The sequence below is a fragment of the Stegastes partitus genome, unplaced genomic scaffold, assembly GCF_000690725.1.
Source record: "Stegastes partitus isolate 25-593 unplaced genomic scaffold, Stegastes_partitus-1.0.2 Scaffold9, whole genome shotgun sequence".
NCBI classification, from domain to species: Eukaryota; Metazoa; Chordata; class Actinopteri; family Pomacentridae; genus Stegastes; species Stegastes partitus.
In genome coordinates this window covers 330,120-349,334 of record NW_007577740.1, presented here as the reverse complement: position 1 = coordinate 349,334, position 19,215 = coordinate 330,120, and the positions used below count along the sequence as shown (strand labels likewise).

General features: G+C 38.4%; 2 protein-coding genes across 2 annotated transcripts; both read right to left on the bottom strand.

Moving 5' to 3' along the window:
* Positions 1-17: 17 nt before the first annotated feature.
* Positions 18-10,371, bottom strand: rars2 (arginyl-tRNA synthetase 2, mitochondrial). The gene is made up of 20 exons (XM_008284414.1): positions 10,233-10,371; positions 10,016-10,089; positions 9,822-9,924; positions 8,634-8,717; positions 8,445-8,545; positions 8,302-8,357; positions 7,854-7,937; positions 7,701-7,777; positions 7,325-7,483; positions 7,091-7,197; positions 5,831-5,926; positions 5,668-5,728; positions 5,125-5,201; positions 4,469-4,593; positions 3,917-3,984; positions 3,680-3,789; positions 3,207-3,302; positions 3,000-3,074; positions 2,782-2,845; positions 18-221 (listed from the first exon to the last, which is right to left on the bottom strand). Exons 1-20 carry the CDS (start codon positions 10,266-10,268, stop codon positions 135-137), a joined length of 1,740 nt encoding a protein of 579 aa, XP_008282636.1. The 5' UTR covers positions 10,269-10,371; the 3' UTR covers positions 18-134.
* A 2,765-nt stretch (positions 10,372-13,136) lies between these two features.
* On the bottom strand, positions 13,137-17,418 carry akirin2 (akirin 2). Its single transcript, XM_008284385.1, has 5 exons — positions 16,905-17,418; positions 16,232-16,366; positions 15,314-15,463; positions 15,145-15,216; positions 13,137-13,780 (listed from the first exon to the last, which is right to left on the bottom strand). Exons 1-5 carry the CDS (start codon positions 17,074-17,076, stop codon positions 13,770-13,772), a joined length of 540 nt encoding a protein of 179 aa, XP_008282607.1. The 5' UTR covers positions 17,077-17,418; the 3' UTR covers positions 13,137-13,769.
* Positions 17,419-19,215: the final 1,797 nt, after the last annotated feature.

The window sequence follows — 19,215 nt, the reverse complement described above, 5'->3', positions numbered from 1 at the left end:
GACTGATATCAACAGAATTATATTAAAGAAGATGATTTTATTTTGAAAATGTATGGCTGACAGTACAAATGAACTACAGTAGGGTGCCTACAGTAGTGAAATAACACTGATGACACATTAACACAGTTGAAGTTTCACATTTTATCAACTGGTGTGATGCCCAGGATCCTCATCCCATTGGCTAGGACTGAGCACGCTCCGCTGAATAGTCGTAGCCTTGCCTGTTGACATTTAGTAAATGAGAACACTTTACAGTTGGTTTTATTGCAAAAAAAAAAAGTTTGTGAATACATAAAATCAGTAGTTTTATGTCATTTTGAAGTGTAGAGGTTTGTATTTGTGCTGACATTTTCTTCTTAGTGGTCAGCAGTAATCAATTAAAGGTCACATCACTATCCTTTGCTTAAGTCAAATTCTGAAAAAGTACCATATTCAAATTTTCAAAACTTTAAATAGCATTGTTAGATACATTAGTAATGTAGCACAAACCTAGCCATAACTTAATGGAACTGCAAAATGAAAATATTGGCTGTTGTCAAGGTGAAGATGTGCTATGTGCGCTTGGCTGAAAGTCGGTAAAAAAAGCACCATTCTGAATCTATTTGATGCAACTTGTTAGTTGACTTTGTTCCAACTTGCTGGTTTGAACACAATTACAAGAACCGCTGCATCATTAAATGTGATCGTTTTCTTGCTTTAAAGCTGCTGGTTATCACTGTAAAAAGGGATAGTTCAGTTACTTTGAAGTAGGGTTTTACCAGGTACTTTATAGATAGTGTATTGTGGTCCAGGAACCTGCATGGAAGCTAAGGGAACTGCTGTGGACAGGGTCAGCAATAAACACATTTGAGCTACATTTCAACAAAAATTTTTTAGTGTATACCACATTCAGGAGTTCAGCCCCCTATTGGAGCTCAGCTCTTCAGCATCACAGCATTCATTGTTGTGCATTATTTTTTTTTTTTTTTTAAATCGGGCCTTCAGTAACTTATGACGGGTCAAATCAAAAAAAATTTTTGATTCTGAGTTGATTGTTAGCATTTATATTTCACTATAGACGCTCCATTGTTGAAAAAGGCCACACTCACTTTTACATTTACATTCACAGTAGCTTTTATTTCACATACTTATATAACACTCAGAGTTATTTCTCATTATTTCTCGGAAGCTTCAAGAGTCATCGTCTATGTCTTCTTCAGACTCAACAACATCATGACTGCAGTTTCTACATGTAATGCCTTTACAGACTCCACAGGTGGAGATGCACATGACCCCATTCTTGTTGCTGCTGCACCGCCGGTTGCTGCAATCTCTGTGACAATTACAGCTCGTCAACTTCAGTAGCTCCTCAGGAGCCATGGGGTCTAGTGTTGGAACTGGCTCATACCCATGCACACCTAATGTCCATCCATAGTCACTGGGGTTCAGAGACATGCTCTGTAGAAGGATCCAGTCCTGGTCTACAGGTAGGCACAGAGTGAATGCTGTGCAGCTGCACCCTCTGATAGAGGTAGAGTATCTGATCCATGGTAAATGTACTGGAAAATCCCAGTACCAGCCTGAATCACTGCCTCCTTGGTAGCTTCTGTGTCAAGGAAGATGTCCATGCACTCATCCACGTCCCCTGGACAAAACCTAAAAAAATGCGCTCGGTTTGTGTCAAGTATAATGTGAAACAGAAATACATTCATTGTTTTAAATATTTTTTACTATGACGACAATGATGATGATGATTATATCATTATTATTATTACTATTATTATAATTATAATTATAATTAGAATTAGTGGAAGTAATTGCAGTGTTATAATTATTACCTGTCAAATAGAGTTGTGTTCCCATGGCCAGCAATTGCAGAAACCGTATCACACCCTGTGAAGGCGTGACAGAAGAGCAGGTAGCCCTTCTGTCTTTCAGAGAGAGATTCTTGGATCTTTCAGATGTCATAAGAGCCGTTTGATGTGGTTAAGAAGAATCTCTCACGGTTTCTGCAATTGCTGGCCATGAGAAAACAACTCTGCTTGACAGGTAATAATGATAATACTGCTATTACTTTGACAAATAATAATAGTCATCATCATCATCATCACCATCATCATTATTGTCATCATAGTAAAAATATTTTAAATAATAATAATAACAATAATTGTATTTCTGTTTCAAATTTGGTGCAACATGTTCTCAAGGAAGGCGACGGCAGGAGTGATCAAACCAGAGACTCTACCTCTATCAGAGGGTGCAGCTGCACAGCATTCACTCTGTGCCTACCTGCAGACCAGGACTGGATCTTCTACAGAGCATGTCTCTGAACCCCAGTGACTATGGATGGACATTAGGTGTGCATGGGTATGAGCCAGTTCCAACACTAGACCCCATGGCTCCTGAGGAGCTGCTGAAGTTGACGAGCTGTAATTGTCATAGAGATTGCAGCAACCGGCGGTGCAGCTGCAAGAAGAATGGGGTTATGTGCATCTCGGCCTGTGGAATCTGTAGAAACTGCAGTGAGTTGTTGAGTCTGAAGAAGACATAGACAATGACTCTTGAAGCTTCTGACATTGTGAATGAGAAATAACTCAGAGTATACGTGCCGCTAAATCATCTGCATGTATGTCATGACGCAAACATTTTAAGGTGATTGCAGAGTCTGACTGTGAGCACAAACATATTTTAAAAAGAAAATCCTATTTATATTGTATTTGTAAATTCACTGACTACCTAATGTGACATGTAGGCACATTTAAAAATAAAACTGTAGATGTTTGCATGTGTTTTTCCTTCTACCTGTGCAACATCCTGTGGACTTCCTTTAACTGGTAGCTCTCTGTGTGCTGCAGCTATCAGGTGGCTGCAAAGCGTTGGAAACAACAGAAATACAGCCAGGTACACAGATCATTAAATACATCTATAAACAGTAACTTTATGCTTACTGGGCTGTAAAAACAAAGTAAATATTGAGCGGCAAAAAACCAGGCCCTTCAAACTAACATTGTGTTCCTTACCACAGTTTCAGTAGAAAGGTGACGAGGTGTTTGGGTTGCAGATCCTGGGCTGACTGATACAACACCTCGTCATATCTACAAACACACAGGGAAGATTTGGTCAAAGTGGAGCAAATATTGACAGCGGCAGACTGTGACAGCTGGTCTCATACTTGCTAACATGTAGAGAAATGAAAGGTTTATGGGTTTTAGAAAGTGCTTGCTTACCGAAGGAGGTGCTGCAGAATGGTGACACTCGTGTGCTCACGTAGAAGTGATGGGTCGAATGTAGCTGCCTGTACACCTTCATTCCTCTGCATTAAACTACAGTAACAGCATTATAATTAACATGTGAAATAACTGACTCATAAGTAGTGTTGGCTTTTCTTTTCCTTGTTTAAGGAGAGCACAACAATACATTATTTAAAGCATAATCACTTTTTCAGTGCTGACATCCTTGCAAAATGGGCTGCAAATCTTTGGTTTTGGAACTCAGAGAGAACAAGGCATCTAAGCACATTGAATCTTCAGTCATTTTGTCAATGATTTTTGTTTAGAAAGTTCAGAAAAACATGTTTGTCACAGCTCTACTGAAACAGAATTGCACTACAAAGATTTTCACAATCACATCAAAGTGACCATAGCACGACTAGAATATGTGAGATGGTTTCATTTTTTTCCAGCAACTGATAGAAGCAGACCTGCAGAGTCGAGCATGTGTGTACTGCAGAAAGACGCCGGTGTCGCCCTGAGCCTGCAGCATCCGGTCCCAGTCGAACTTATAGTCTGACTGCAGGGGACCTTTGAAGTCCTGAAACACAGTCATTAGAAAAGCAGTCGGTACTAATCCCCACACCGTGAAGACAGACCAGGAAATGCAACAGCTGCTATTTGACTAGTGTTTAGTTGAAAACTGTTATTTAGTAGTAATAACTCACCTGGATATTTAGTGCGCTGATTCCTACTTTCTCTGCTGTGTCCTCTGGATTGTCCATATCTTTTGTTGCTGTGGAAAGAGTGCATACTTGTGTCGTGTCCCCGAATACAGCTTCATTTTTCCTATAACAGTCGCTTTTCCTAGTCTCATCAGGCCTACTTTCCATTTTAGGGAAATGAGATGGGTAACGTTGGCAACACATCAGCTTTTGTGTTCCCACATTTGTTCCTGTTGCCACAGTAACCACCGCAATTTCATGAAGAAATGTCTCCTCTCATCGCTCACTACTATAAAAGAAGCTACTCTGGAGGAGCAGCGCCATCTTCCTGCTGTGAGTGCAATCACAATCCAACTGTCAGCTGTACAGCAGCAGAATTCACAGCAACTTTGACTGGGAAACAACTGTAATGATTTATTGTATGTTAAAGTGTAACAACCTTAATGTGTCACAGCAAGGCTGTGCCCACTAAGGCACCAATTACAGATTTAATTACACATGAGTACTATGTGCTCTCTGTTGCTAAATAACTGCCTAATGTGTGCCATGCTTTACTGCTTGACTGGCTCATGTTGTGGAGCATCCTAGCCCGAGCCTCATCCAGCACATCCTCCAGAAACACCACTTCTCCAGTCCTGGTCTTCATGCCCTGCACCAGACCAAAGGACACATGCCGACACCTGCAACCAGTAAGTAGGATGCTTACTCTGGTGGAAGTAGCTAAACATTTTAGTTATTATTATTATTATTATTATTAGTAGTAGTAGTAGTAGTAGTAGTATTACAGTGTTTTATATATACAAATGTATTGAATCTCATCATATTATCACTTCTTTTAAAATAAACCTTTCAATCTGCAATGTAACTACAGATGCTAAATATTTTTTTGTGGACTACAAAAGTACAACATTTCTCTCAAACATGTGAAATAGAAGTCCAGTATTGTCTAAAATGTTGATACTGACACAAAGTATCTCACCGTTCCATTTTAATGCTGCCTTCAACATCACCAACACATACCATGAGACAGAAGTAAACTTTATGAGCTCAATGAAGTGTTGCTATTGAAACAGTCATCTGGTGTTGGGTGAGATGTTGACGATGGAAAATAATAATCCATCTTATTAAAGATATTTCTCTAGAAGAATTTCCTGTTAACTTGTTTGTGCTTTGTGTAGGATGTTGGGTTGTACATGAATTTTGTCTGTTACCTGTCAGCCCAGGAATGTCCCATAGAAAGCAGGATCTGGAATAACTGCGAGAAATGATTCTCCTGACTTTTATCAGTCTGAAAAAAGAAAAACTAATTAACGATTCAACAAACAGGCATGGATCAATTGTAAAAGGAACAGCTATGCAAAGCATTTCACTGCACGTTATACCATGTATAACTGTGTTTGTGACCAATAAAGGCCTTGAATCTTGAATCTTTGAACTATTTTAAGCGTAGCAGTGGTGCAAAAGGAAAATCTGAATCAACAGTTTAACACTTTACTCAAATGGAAGTTTTTTGTAAAACATTGATAAGTGGCTCTACTGCCACATAACAGCAGAGCCTGCAGGACGGAACCAGGCTCACAGGAAAATAGCGAATGATTTACATTTCTATTTGACCATCAAGATGTTAATCACATTGTTTGACAAATTTGTTTCTCTCCCCTGAAATTTCAGTACCTACTTCTTACCTGTGACAGAAATAACATTAATTACAGCAGAGTAACAAGGTAAACAAAGACCACTTGTGTGCACCTTACCACATAAATCATTTCATCAAACTGGTACTTTTCCTTTCGGTTAATAGCTGCAGCGATATCTCTGAAACAGACAACAAGCTGTTATTACCCATGCTACACACTGACAACCAGAAGTGAATATTTTCAGTGCGTAAATAAGGTTTTAATTCCCACCAGTACTGACCTGGTGATGTAGAGAGTAGTGCCATCACTTCGGAGTAGTGTACAGACGCTGCTCATGTCTCCTTGTGGGGAAAGATCCACTACACCAGTTCCCTTCCTGTCAATACAAAAGTTCTCATGAAGTCCTGTCCATGTCACGCTTTCCTGTTGGTGCATTTATTTTGAATCTCTTAAACATCAATTTTAACTGCAAAGACAAAAAACTAGTTTGTTTCTTTCTGTCAACTATGGCATGAATATTTTTATGTAAAACAAAAAAAATGTGAGTCAGCAGACTAAGAAAAGTAATTCTAGAATATATCAATACAATAACATTTGCAGTATGTTCAACCACTAACTAACGTGGTTACCGTTTTAGTCTTTTTAATATGCACTTACTGCTTATAGAAAAACATATAAATTCTTACAGTAGCTGGAACCGGGAATAACATGCAAAATAAGTTTGACTCATTCTATCTATCCATCATTATCTATACACCTCTTTATCCTCTGTAGAGGGGCTGGAGCCTATCCCAGCTGACTCAGGGTGAAGGCAAGTGACACCCTGGACAGGTCACCAGTCTATCACAGGGCAACACTGAGAGACAGACAACCAAGCACACTCACATTCACACCTACGGACAATTTAGAATCACCAATTAACCTCAACATGTTATTGGACTGTGTGGGAGGAAGCCGGAGAACCCAGAGAGAACCCACGCCGCACGGGGAGAACATGCAAACTCCACACAGAAGATCCCAGGAAGAGATTCAACCCCAGGACCTTCTAGCTGTGAGGAGACATTGCTAACTTTCCCACCGTGCTGCCCTTAGCTCATTATATCTTTAGCGAACGTAATTAAGGTTTTCAATTCAATCCTATTTAACTTCCAACTGTTATTGTCTTAGTTGATTTCTTTGTTTTTATTTTTTAATTACTTTGCCTTTTAATTATTTTTTTTATTGTCATTGACATCGAAGTTTATTGTTTGTGTTGTGTTGTTTTATTGAGGCCTCCATATCTTAATGTATTTCGAGTTTAAATAAAGGTTAAATGAACTGATGAGTGAATCCACAGCTTCAGACGATTTTCCAAAACCCTGTACTGTACTGAGTGGTCAACTTTTACTTTTACAAATTCAAATAAAATTCCCAGTCTGTGAAAATATGTCTAAATTTGCTTTAAGCCTTGGTAGGAAAACTAAACTGACTCATCTATCAGCTTCACACACATTAACTGGGTGTCTGTGGAGCCAGTCACTGATCCGTGACTGTCACATACTCAGAGGTTTTCAACAGGCCTCGGCTCTGCAGCTGCTGCACCACCTCCTGGGCTTGATCTTGATGGAAGGACTCCCCGCAGTAAACATCAAAGTGAACCCCTAACCTCTGGAAAGATGTAAATGAATGTCAGTCAAGCTTAAGACAGTGAGTTGCTATTCTACTGATGTTTTCATGTTTCCCATCAAATTTGCAATTAAGATAAGTTTTGACCAAGCCGTCTGACAGGTTGTACCTTATAAACACGCTGATACTCGGTCACTGTGATCTCTCGGAACTGTTTCCATAACGACACAGCCTGGCTCTCGTGCTGCTCCAGCTGTCTAAAGAAGTCTCTAGCAGCCTGCTTTATATCCTCATTGTGCTCTGCTTCCTTGTTCACTTGAACGTAAACCTGCAAGACAAAAACACCAAAAACTGTCAGACCTCATAGTAGCATTTAGACTATGTAACATAACTACTCAAAAAAAAAAATCAGTGGCCAAATGTTTGAGTAAACAATTAACACATCATTCATTTCCATTCTCATTCAGCTAATTCACTGACGGACCCCACGGTGAATAAAGAGCCACTGAGAGGCTGGCTTACTTTCTTCAGACATGCAAACTCACCTCAAACAAATGCTGTAAAGGATTCTGTTTCAGTTTTTCCAGACATCCAAACTGGTCAAACCCTGCTCCCAGCAAACCTGAAATCCAAGCTAGGTTATTGGGTTTGTCAGTAAAACTCACTCACCTATTAAATATTTCCCAGAACATACTCACCAAACTGCATGCCCCAGTCTCCAAGATAGTTCATTCGAATAACATTGTTTCCGAGGGATTGCTTTAGGTTAGCAATGAAGTTACCTGGAGATGGTGTTATTATTTGTTAAGACAAAATGTCAGGTTACGATACAGATATTCATTGATGTTTAACAAATCCAGAAATCATATATCCAGTGTTCATTTCCTTCACTGAAGACATAACAGAAAGACATGTTTGATAAAGTTTTCTTAAGCTTGTTTTTTTTTGCTTTTAATTGCCACCATTAGACACTTTAACAGCTTTCTATTCTATAGACAGGTTTTCCAAAACACATCTTTGGAAATTCTGCATCCAGCACTGATCTACAAACCAGGCTTAAGTTCACAATTAACCTTACTAGCATAATAATCAAAACAAGTATTATGGCATTAGTTAGGGAGTAAACAAACTTCAGCCCAAACTCACCAATAATTGTAGATCGCAAGTGTCCAGCATGAAACTTTTTGGCAATATTTGGAGAGCTGCAACATACACAGACACAATAAGTCTGTTCACATATATGTCAGGGGGAAATGTATGTAGTGTTAAAGAAGACACAAACTAATCACCTGTACTCCACCAATGTTGTTCCTCTCTTGAGAGAAACTAAAAGTTCACTGTTTAACCCAAATTTGTCATCGTCCCCCTTTCCAAATGGCTCCAGCAATTTCTAGAACAGATAAGGCAGAGAGATGAATGCTCACAGTAGAAGCAGCTAAGACTTGTCTTTGTCACTGTGGAAGAATACAGTCACAAACCTGGGCAAGAAATTTGCGATTAACTTTAAAGTTGATGACTCCTCGTCCAGCAGAGATCTCCTCCACCACACTGTCCTGCTTCAGCTGGAGAATATAGAGGTTACTATTTATGAAAAGCAGTATTTATGAGGCAAAAGAGAGAGTATTTACTACACAGCCAAAACATGTGAACAGTTACATAGTGAATATGCAGTTTTCAGCTTTTTTGTGTGTATTCTGTCTTATAGTCACGATATATTCTTCTGTAAAATAAACATTTTAGAGATTTAATTCCACTTTGAGTTCTGAAAATCTAAAAACAAACAAACAAACAAACAAAACATATTAACATTGCTCTGTAATGGCCTTTAACGCAGACAGTTGGGCCTGGCTCACAGTCAGTAGCACAATTAACCTTAGAGATGTTGGATATGATAGAGATCAGACCTCTGAGCGAAACAGTCAACTTTTTGCACACCAGGAAATAACCTACTCTGCAGCACAGTGTGGTTTATATATACTGAACTACAATATGAACAAAATATTTTATCAAATCCTATTCGGTCTTTTTAACAACACATGGCATTTCTACAACAGAAAGGAAGTCTTGAAATAACCAAGTACACACTACATTGGAAATGAGTCACACATCTACAGCATACAAAGTTAATGAGGCTGCTGGCTTGTGGAATTTTGCCTGATTCTACCACAAGGATTTGGCAAGGTTGGTAGACATTTAGGGGGACAGGATGATGTTGTTGGTCATGTACTTTAAGAGCATCATGTGGCAGATTGTTCATCTCGCCATGGACAGTCCAGTGCCTGGCTACAGCCCTAACTGACCTGCCAGCATCCAACATGTCAACAGCCTGTTCTTGCAAATCTTTTGATGGCAACTGGTTAATTTAACTCTTCTGTGACAGAAAAAATAGAAATAAGAATTTTAACTTGTCAGAAAAGCAGACTATTTCCATGCAATTGAAATGCTTAACAAAATAGAAAAATATATTTTGTTAGGCATATAAAACTTTCTAAACTGGACCCGAGGGACCTAAACCAAAAAAGTAAGGAAGTAAAAACGAGGAAGGCTGTTGGATGACGTATGTGATTTTACCTCCAGCCAAAAGAAAGTGTGTTTAGAACTGCTGGTCAGGCTTATTAGAATGTTGTTGGGGTGGCTGTCCATACTTGATGCAAGACTAGCCCTACCTTACAGGCCAAGTCTTCTGTCTGCAGCTGTATGTCTCCTCTGGATGGTAAAATCCCATTGACTCGCAACGTGCTTACTGACACTTTGAAGTCAGCAGTCTGCCTGAGGAGCACAAGATCAAGTATTTTTAACAAACTATAGAGAGGACAGACTCAGATGTGACACATGGGATTCCAACACAAACACACTTAACTGCTTCTTCATCACTGGAACTGCTGTCACAGCTGGTATAAACGCCTCCTCAGGGTGCTGTAGCGTGCTACCCAGCTAAACATTAAAAACAACACAAGATGAACATTTCATGTGTTCCCAGACTGCCCTGCCTCTCTGCTGTCCTCACTGGCTGCAGGGCAGGACGTGTTAGCATTAGCACAGTGTCATTTCATTTTAAGGACTTTCAGATTTATTACCTTTGCCGCTATTCTTCTTCTAAAGAAACAAGCCATGTTTTCTAATTGCACTAACAAAACATAGAGTTAAACTTTAAAAAAATAAGTGTATCTGTCCAAGATCCGTACACACTGACATGACTTCTGTCGTTCCGCCTTAACTACATCGCTTCCGGTCAGCTCGTCCAATCAGAGGCTTCGCTCCCTGAACAGCGTCAACCAATGAAAAAGGTTTGTTCGATTTCATTCTCGGCTGCTCCCGAAAGGCACCGCTCGCTCCATCACCTGATCGCCACTGGCCTCTTAAATATTTTTCCATGATGTTAAATTTAGTAATCAAATAATCACCAATCAAAGTTCAAGTTTAAACGTGAATGATTATTATTTTTCGTAGGTTTCAACTATTTCAACTATTCAGTAATACCGCCTCGAACTTATTGAACTGTGTTTCTTTGGATTCTCTGGATTGTGCTGTCTTTGGGTTCCTACACATTTTTGTAATTTTATTGTCGGTATTTCTTACTATAAAAATGCACATGTAATATTTCTATAGAAATTGAACACGCTTCATGGTGTAAGTATTAAATTACTCACCAGTGTTTGATTGTTTGTTCTTAATAACTGGGCACAAACCACCAACAGCAGTAGAAAGTAACTAAGTACATTTACTCAAGTACTGTACTAAATACAATTTTGAGGCACTTGTAACTTACCTGAATAACTCAATTATTTCAGTTTGGTGCTATTTTGTACTTCCACTTTATGACATTTCACAGGGATATATCACTTCTTCTGCTCCACTACACTCACAAGACAGTTTTAGTTACTTTTAAGAGAAGTTAAGAAAATTTGACCCAATGGCTGATATAACAAGCTTTTAAAGGACAACACATTGTTAGAGGTTAAACCTCTAAAGTACTCACATGATTACATTTCAACAAATGTTCATAATTATTTCTAATGATGCATCAGTCAAATGGATCTTTAATTACATTTTGCTGCTAATATATATGTACTTTTACTTCATAGGACTTTTCACACTAGACATTTAATTGTAATGAAGTGTTATTCACACATTCACATTCTTCCACCGCTGACCACTATGCATGTAAATGTATGCAGCACAGACACAGATCACCTGTACAAAAGACTTTTTATGGGAGGGAAAATTCCATTATGCAGCTTATGACTATCACACACAGTCTATAAATGATTACAAGATATGGACTTTTATTAAGGGGCAGTCCAAGTTGAGTTAAAATACATTCTACAATTCTAGTGAAGAACAAGATATAGATTTACATGCCAAATGAGGCGTTCAGGTTTTAAACATCAGCAATCAGAAAGTATGTAAGTAAGTTTTGTAGCTGGGATTTCAAATAAATAAATCAACAGTAGTGGTGTTTGAATAAAACTTTTTTTTCATGCTCTTATCAAAAAGACACAGTATGATTAAAAGTAATCAGTCCTACTGTTTGTATTATTGTCATGCTATAACAATTTAGTTTAAAAATAAAGGTAAAGGACAGTTGTTTTGTTTTTTTTCCTTTCCCACTGCTCCTAAGTGCTTGCTCAAAATGGTTCCAATAGAAAAGTTTAGTTTTGTTGGCTTTATCTGTATAAATTATGTAAGGTCTTCAACTTATTAAGTGAAGTGCCTTGGGATAACATATGTTGTGAATTGGTGCGATAAAAATGAAACTAAATTGAATAAAAATGATCTATAACACCTAATGTTGCATTGCCAATCTACTGCACTTTAATAAAGTGGCTCTAAATGTTGCATTTACAAAGCTTATACATGTTCAGATTTTGCAGCCATTGTCCTGTTTCTAATATGTTACATACTACAGAATTTTGGACCCCAAACAAATATTTGTCACTTGAAGTTAAACCTTATGTTGCAATTACCTCCTATGGCCACTTGAGGGCTGCAAATACCCGTGATTAGATATAAACACTGCACACCATCCATCCCAGCATGAAAGGCTAACAGTGTTCAAAGGAAAACAATTCAGATATACAGCAGGTGGTGGGGATGCAAACAACCATTTTCAATTACAGGATAGAAATGTGATATTACATTGTATTTGTTGTTAGTTCATTTTTTTTCCAGTTGTGTGGATTTATTGCACCTTTTGTAACATGCAGAATGAAAATCATATTGTAATTGTGGCATAATGGTTGTTGGGTAACACTGACTACATGTAGCAGTGATGAATTAACACATTTGTCATAGAAGCATGGCAGGTTCAAATAGTAACAGCATCCTTGATTTAAAAAAACAAAAACAAAACATATATCTTCTATAATTTTACCACAGGAGGCAGAGCAGCTGCTCCTCGGACCCCATCATCTCTCCCTTCTGCAGAATCTGTCTCCCTAAACTGACGGCATGTTTTGCGTGGACTAGATAAAAGTACAAACTGTTCACAGTGATCAGAAGGAATGTACATAATACTTACTGAGGGAACACAAATGCCTTCCTTGAAAAATTCTCTTCATGAACTTTTAGGGGGCTTTTGTGGAGTTTTGGATTCACTGGTCAATTGCCCTTATGTTGTGCCATGCATTTTTAGAAACTATATTTAAAGACTTTTCCCAATATTGACTGAAATTTTGGCTCTTATGGATATTACATCATTAGTGAAGTTAGACAGCTTGTGGAAATCAATGACCTGGACCCATGATGGGTTACTGGAGGGGTGAGGGGAACAAGTCAGTCTCAAAAATTGTTGACCACAGGCAAGACCATATTTGTGAGAAGACAGCTATGTTTTCCTGTTCATAGTCCTGAGAGGTCAATGCTTACGGACAGACAGTGATGTCTGTCATCCCCTCAAAAGATGTGGGTGATGGGTGGTTACAGTAATGGCTCAAACAGGGCTCAGGATTGAAAAAAAAAAACAGTGCAAACCCAAAACAAACATTTGTGTAAAGACTTTATTCATTTGCTTTTCTTGAATTAAAGCCCCTTTATGCCTTCAGCGAATAAAATCATGAAATCTTGGTACAATGAACAAAAGTCAAGCAAAAAAAAGAAAAAAAAATTACAGTGTATACAAATGTAATAGTTATCACCAGTACAGTTTGAACATTGTTTAAAAAAGCCGAGACAACTGTTCCTAAAGTCCAGTCTGAAAGCTGCCTTTGTCCACTTGTCATTGTCCAATCCCTTTTTTTAAAAAGTACATATAGAAAAGCTGCACAGCTAACATTCTCTCTGTAAAATAACTCAATATGACAAAAATAAAGTAAAATCAAAATGCCAAGTGTGTGATGGCAGTCAGCTTTGTACGAAGGCATTAGAACGAAGCCAAATAAATATTGACACGGCAGTTAAGAGGCCACTGGTAGAGTCCTTGAATATGTCGGCAGCAAGAAGCCCTCCTAACTGTGGGAGCAACAGCAAACGTTGATGCCACTAACTGATGCCTGAGGCAGTGAGTCCACATAGAGGCGATATGGCACAGCTAGAAAAAAAAAGTCCAACTAGACCCACAGAGTCCCTGGAGCAGCTTGCAGCAAATGGTTTTCCCTGAAATCAGATGCTGACACTCAGGAAACATCTGTGGAGGGAATTAAGGAATGAGTAAGAGCAACATTAACACATTTGATAAACTATCAGGAGACATCAAGAATGAATGAACTGCTCTAATTGCAGTGCAATATAGCACTGCTAATGAATTTTAAGGCCTGGTCTTCTTAACACTAAGCTTCTCGATTTTCATTAGTGTTTGCCTGTAATATCTGCTTTTCAAATAGTACAATTCTACTAAAGCCAACCGTAAAACTTTGCAATAAAGAAAGATTTAAAAAAACAAATCCTTCTGCTTGTAGACATTTGTACCCCTCCTTGTTGTCAACAAGTCCCTAAATGCTCTGGGCCCAAACTATATCAGATTGTTTGCTGAGTACAAGTCTGAAGGTCTCTAAGATGTCGGGACTGGTCAGTGGCGCCCAGAGTTCACACAAGACAAGATGAAATGGTGTTTAGTCATTATGTTTTAACCCAATTGTGTAAATTAGTGGAGTGGAGAAATCAGTGGTGACTGACAAAGACTATTACTGCTGGTTCAGTTCAGCTCCCCTTGGAGATTTGGCCCAACAATAGCAAATTTTTTTTTTTTTCAAGCAAGCTGAAGAAGCTGAGGAAGTTGCTTGCTTGCTAAACACAGCCGCTTATGTTTGTCCTTGTGTTTTATAAGCACAGTTCAAATGATATTGTGAACTACTGTAATAGTCTGTATCAGTCTATAACTCTAAAAGACTCATTTACACAAATGGGTTAAAACCTGGACTATCGGGTTTCATCACAGAGGAGTGGGACAAATACTGGCTTTACCACTGACTGCCAACCTTGAAAATACTAAGCTGGCAGTAACATTTTCATTAATGTTGACCTGACTTAGCGGCTTTTGTCTAAGTTGGACATGCTAGCATAAGCTGATTGAGGGGTATTATGACAGTGACTGGAGAAAACACTAATTCTTACAGCATTCTGCATTAAATACTTGGTCATGTCACACTGTCAAGTCTCCATGTACCACAACTGTCGTTTGTGAAGCTTAGCCAGATGTCTATGTCGTCAGCAAGCTACAGTTTGTTGTACGAAATGTGAAAATATGCACTGACTTATGTGTACCTGGTGAGGTAGACAAGGCTAAAATCTGCTTACCAAAAATCCAATTCTTATCATTATTATTAACAAATATCTAAAAAGAAAAGCTGAGGGTTTTTTTTTTTCATTTTCAATTGACTCCAGAGTCCAGCTGATAACTGGTAATTAAAACTAAGAAGTTAGAGAAACAGGCATTCCCTATAATTTTACATGTCATTGTTCACCACTTGTCATTGACTCTAACCACAAGAGGCACCTTTTGTAAAGAGGATAAATGGCCTGTAGGTGTCTGACAGTCATAAACACACTTACAGCTTGCAGGCTGCTCTCCAAACCGTCGCATCAGTTGATCATGCGTGAATTTGACGAATGCATCATATTGCTCTGTGAGAAGAAACAGCATGTTTTGACACTTGTCAGTTTGGATAACGCACAAAAAAAAAAGCTCTTTTCTATACCAATAAAAAACTAAAAATCATACCTGCAAGCTTTGTTGTCAGTATCTCGTCATACTCCTCACGGATTTTGTCCTCTCGCTCCTTCAGTAGTCTTTCGCAAATCATCCCAACCTGTCTAAGGGAAAATAAAGGCTGTTCTTTCCGGGTGGGAGATGAGGCACCTGTGGACATACCTGTTAAGACAGCCAATACTGTATAATTAACAGATGACAATAAGATAAGAAAAGCACTGCAAAAGAGTCAGTTCCACACAGTAAAATGCAAAGTACACATTCATATCTTCCTACTTTACCCTCAACTGAATATGGAAAAAAATGTTTATAGCTACATCGTAAGTATCGTGTACCATCACCCATTATACAGACTTTACAGCATCCTTAACTTTAAAGTTGTATACTGGAAACAAATATTTAGTTTCATTTGACCCGAGTTTGATGTTTTCCTCTGCGCGACGTTGAGTCAATGCTAATAAAACTGTTTAGCCCTGTATGTAACTGTATGAAGACAGTACCTAAAAACACGCTACCCTTTAGAGCATCAGTCCAATTCACTTTGTCAGCAGGGTGGACAGCACAAGAAGCATCATAATAAAAGTATAAGAAACACATTCCAGCTCCTAATAATAATTTTTTTTTTAACCAAATCAAATTAAAAAATGGCGGGTAAGAAGAACGTTTCATACTAACAAAGTGCAATCAAAATGGTTATTTAGCTGAAATATCAAGTTTGCACCGATTTTTGCGATTCTCTGAAACTACGACCTGAGGCAGTCAGTCAAAAACAAGCTCATGTTTACAGTAGAGACTCAAGGCTGCAGACCCTTGTTGTAAAAAGCTGACAGACGTTCACATTAATCTTTAAATTATGAGCTAAAACAGGAAGTAAATGTGTTAATGGAAGAACTAGTCATATCCTGATTAAAACTAGCCACTTGTAGCTACCTGGTAGGGCAGGTCCACCATGAACGTTCTGCAGGTCCAGAGGACAGCAGCCATCTGTTTGCTGGAAACCAGTGTCCAGGTGTCGACGCTTCTGCAGCCGTTTGTACTCCTGCTTAATATTGTGTAGAATTTGCTCTGAAACACATGAAGACATTGTACTGTGTGTTAAAGGAGATCTGTTGTATAGAGACAAAACCATTGCAGAACTGACAGGTTTGATCCTTTTACCTGACATCAGTGACATATTGTGTTACACATGACTTCAGACATCACAAGTATAGCATTAATAATTTGAAACAATCAGCACAATAATAATCTATTAATCTTAAAGAAATAATTCCTGTTAGCCCTCTACTAAAACCAGTTCTCTGCCCCAAGTCAGAATACACACAAAATAAACATTTTAATCATAAAAGCTGTTTCACAGTGTAAGCTGAATTTAGAAGTGGACAGCGGAGCTTCACATGACATGATCTGCAATGAGTTTCTCGTCAAGCAGCACTAAACAGATATTTAAATTTCCAAACTGCGTTTGAAACTGTGCCCAGTGCACACAGCACCACACTGGAGACATGCTAACAGGGGAAGTGCTAACGCAGTGCATTTTACAGGTGAAGATGGTATAAACAAACTGAATTTGAAATACACTGAAATGTAAAAGTCAATTCTCTACCTGTGGTTAGTTTGGACGACACTTCCCCGAAAGGCGAGGGCTCCATACGCAGATATTTCTGCGGTGAGGAGACTGGAGACATGATCGGGGCGCACCTCCTTCTTTTAGGGGAAGCTGGGCTCATTAACGGGTCAAAGTCCAGAGTTCTTTTCAGAGTAGCCCCACAAGCCATTTCGTTTTAACGTGCCAAAAAATTACAACAGAAAACCTGAAATTCTTGTTATTTGTGAGAGTCCGGGCCTGGGCCCCGGTCTGTGCTGCTAATGCTAGGTAGCGTTAGCTAAATCGAACGGTAGTAGCCAGCGATTCCGGGTTACAGATAAATACGGTGTTTTTCGTCACTCGCTGTCTGCTGCTGATTAATCTTACAAACTTTACGTTACTGAATATATCTTGAAATAATGTGGACAAAATAACTAAGCGTAACCGTCGTATAAAACTAGATGATTGCAGATTTTACCGCATAAACCCTGACCACTGAACGGTTGAAACTAGCATACACTTTATTCCCTTCTGTTTGGCTAGTAATGAGCATGCGCAAGACGAACGTTGTAGTGGTACTTGTAGTTTTTATGTACAATTATGTCGATTAGTTTGATTATTGAGAATACTACATTTCCCGAACACCCCCAAAATGTTCTTTTTTAAATTAGTTTTGTTTGCTAACAAACCCTCCCAAATCCACAACCAACTTTCTGTTTCACCTAAAACTTTTAAATAGAAAGGCTAAAAAGTTAAATATACATAAAAACTCAGCAGTTAAAGTTTATTTCATAGACCAAAACCCTTTACACTCTTTTACACAAAATATACATTTTATTAGTAATCGGTTACTGTTATTTATGTGAAGAAATGAAATATAATTACTATTTCATTGTTGTCTTTTTGATTTAAATAACTACAACATGCGTTAGGTCATATGGAAACCATTGATTAAAATGCAGGTGCAAAGGAGAAAAAAGAAGAAAATCGGCATGTAAAGTAATTTCTCAGCAGTTATTTTTTTTTATGCATACAGGAATAGTAGTTATTGTTAACACATGTTCGACAATTAAGAGCATTAATCTTGTTAACTGTAGCTAAGTCTGTAAAAATTAGCAGCCAGCAAATTGTCTGTTTACCATTTTTAAGAGTTAGGAAAGTGAAAACCTATAAACATTTAGAACTTTGGGTGCATTGTGGTGATTAAACGCCAGGTTGAAACAAATGAATTATGGTTTATGAATTCATAGAAATTAAACTACTATTATTCAAAGCTTACAATAGCTTGCAAAATTGTAGTTTCGAAATGAACACCCCACCCTTCTTTGCACACATACCTAAATGTTTAGGACATTTTTCAGCACTACCACTTCCTTCCTCAGCCACCTCTGTACACATGCATATTGTGAACTGTGCACACACAACTGTATTGTCTGCCACTTGTATCACAACACTTGATCTTGAGCAAAAACATTTTGTTATTACATAGGATTTAACTAGACTGTACTTTTTATTACATTTTTCTCCAGTGCACAGCTCTTGATTTCTAGAATGAGAATGATATGCCAAATGCCATAGATAGAGGTTTATTTTCACTTGATTAATCTGCCAAAAAAATTCTCAGTTGATCATATCATATAAAATGTCAAAAACTGCTGTATATATATGTTCTGTCTGTCTGACATTAAATCAGGCTAAACTTTTCCAGTTTTAAATTGAATTTATTGGAGGAATACCTGTAGATGTATTTTAATGCACACCTCAAACACACTGCTTCCTTTTGTGACAACATGAATAATCTAAAGAAATCAGCCAAGATATCAGGAAGAGAACTGTGGACCTCCACAAGTCTGGTTCATCCTCGGGTGCAATTTCCAGATGCCTGAAGGTTCCACCTTCATCTGTTCAAACAATTATACACAAGTATAAACACCATGGGAATGTCCAGCCATCATACCGCTCAGGAAGGAGACGGGTTCTGTGTCGCAGAGATGAATTGGTTCAAAATGTGCCTATCAACCCCAGAACAAAAGCAAAAGCCCTTGTGAAGATGCTGCTGAAGCTGGTAAGAGAGTCATTATCCACAGTGAAACCAGTCCTGTACCGACATGGGCTGAAAGGCTACTCAGAGAGGAAGCAGACATTACTCCAAAAGCAAGATAAAAAAGACAGACTACAGTTTGCAAACGCACACAGGGACAAAGACCTTCATTTCTGGAGACGTCTTGTGGTCTGATGAAATTAAATTGAAGTGTTTGGCTGTAATGACCATCATTACATTTGGAGGAAAAAGGGGGAAGCTTGCAAGCCTGAGAAGACCATCCCAACT

What these genes read in the sequence shown, in the direction of transcription:
- akirin2 (XM_008284385.1), bottom strand. Translation starts at nt 17,076, where the DNA reads ATGGCTTGTGGGGCTACTCTGAAAAGAACTCTGGACTTTGACCCGTTA. An exon ending in GTCGTCCAAACTAACCACAG is followed by an intron (nt 16,367 to 16,904) that starts GTAGAGAATTGA and finishes CATGTGTTTCAG; the next exon opens with AGCAAATTCTACACAATATT. An exon ending in ACTGACAACAAAGCTTGCAG is followed by an intron (nt 15,217 to 15,313) that starts GTATGATTTTTA and finishes TTCTTCTCACAG; the next exon opens with AGCAATATGATGCATTCGTC.
- rars2 (XM_008284414.1), bottom strand. Translation starts at nt 10,268, where the DNA reads ATGGCTTGTTTCTTTAGAAGAAGAATAGCGGCAAAG. An exon ending in ACAACATTGGTGGAGTACAG is followed by an intron (nt 8,358 to 8,444) that starts GTGATTAGTTTG and finishes TGTATGTTGCAG; the next exon opens with CTCTCCAAATATTGCCAAAA. An exon ending in ACTACTCTCTACATCACCAG is followed by an intron (nt 5,729 to 5,830) that starts GTCAGTACTGGT and finishes TGTCTGTTTCAG; the next exon opens with AGATATCGCTGCAGCTATTA.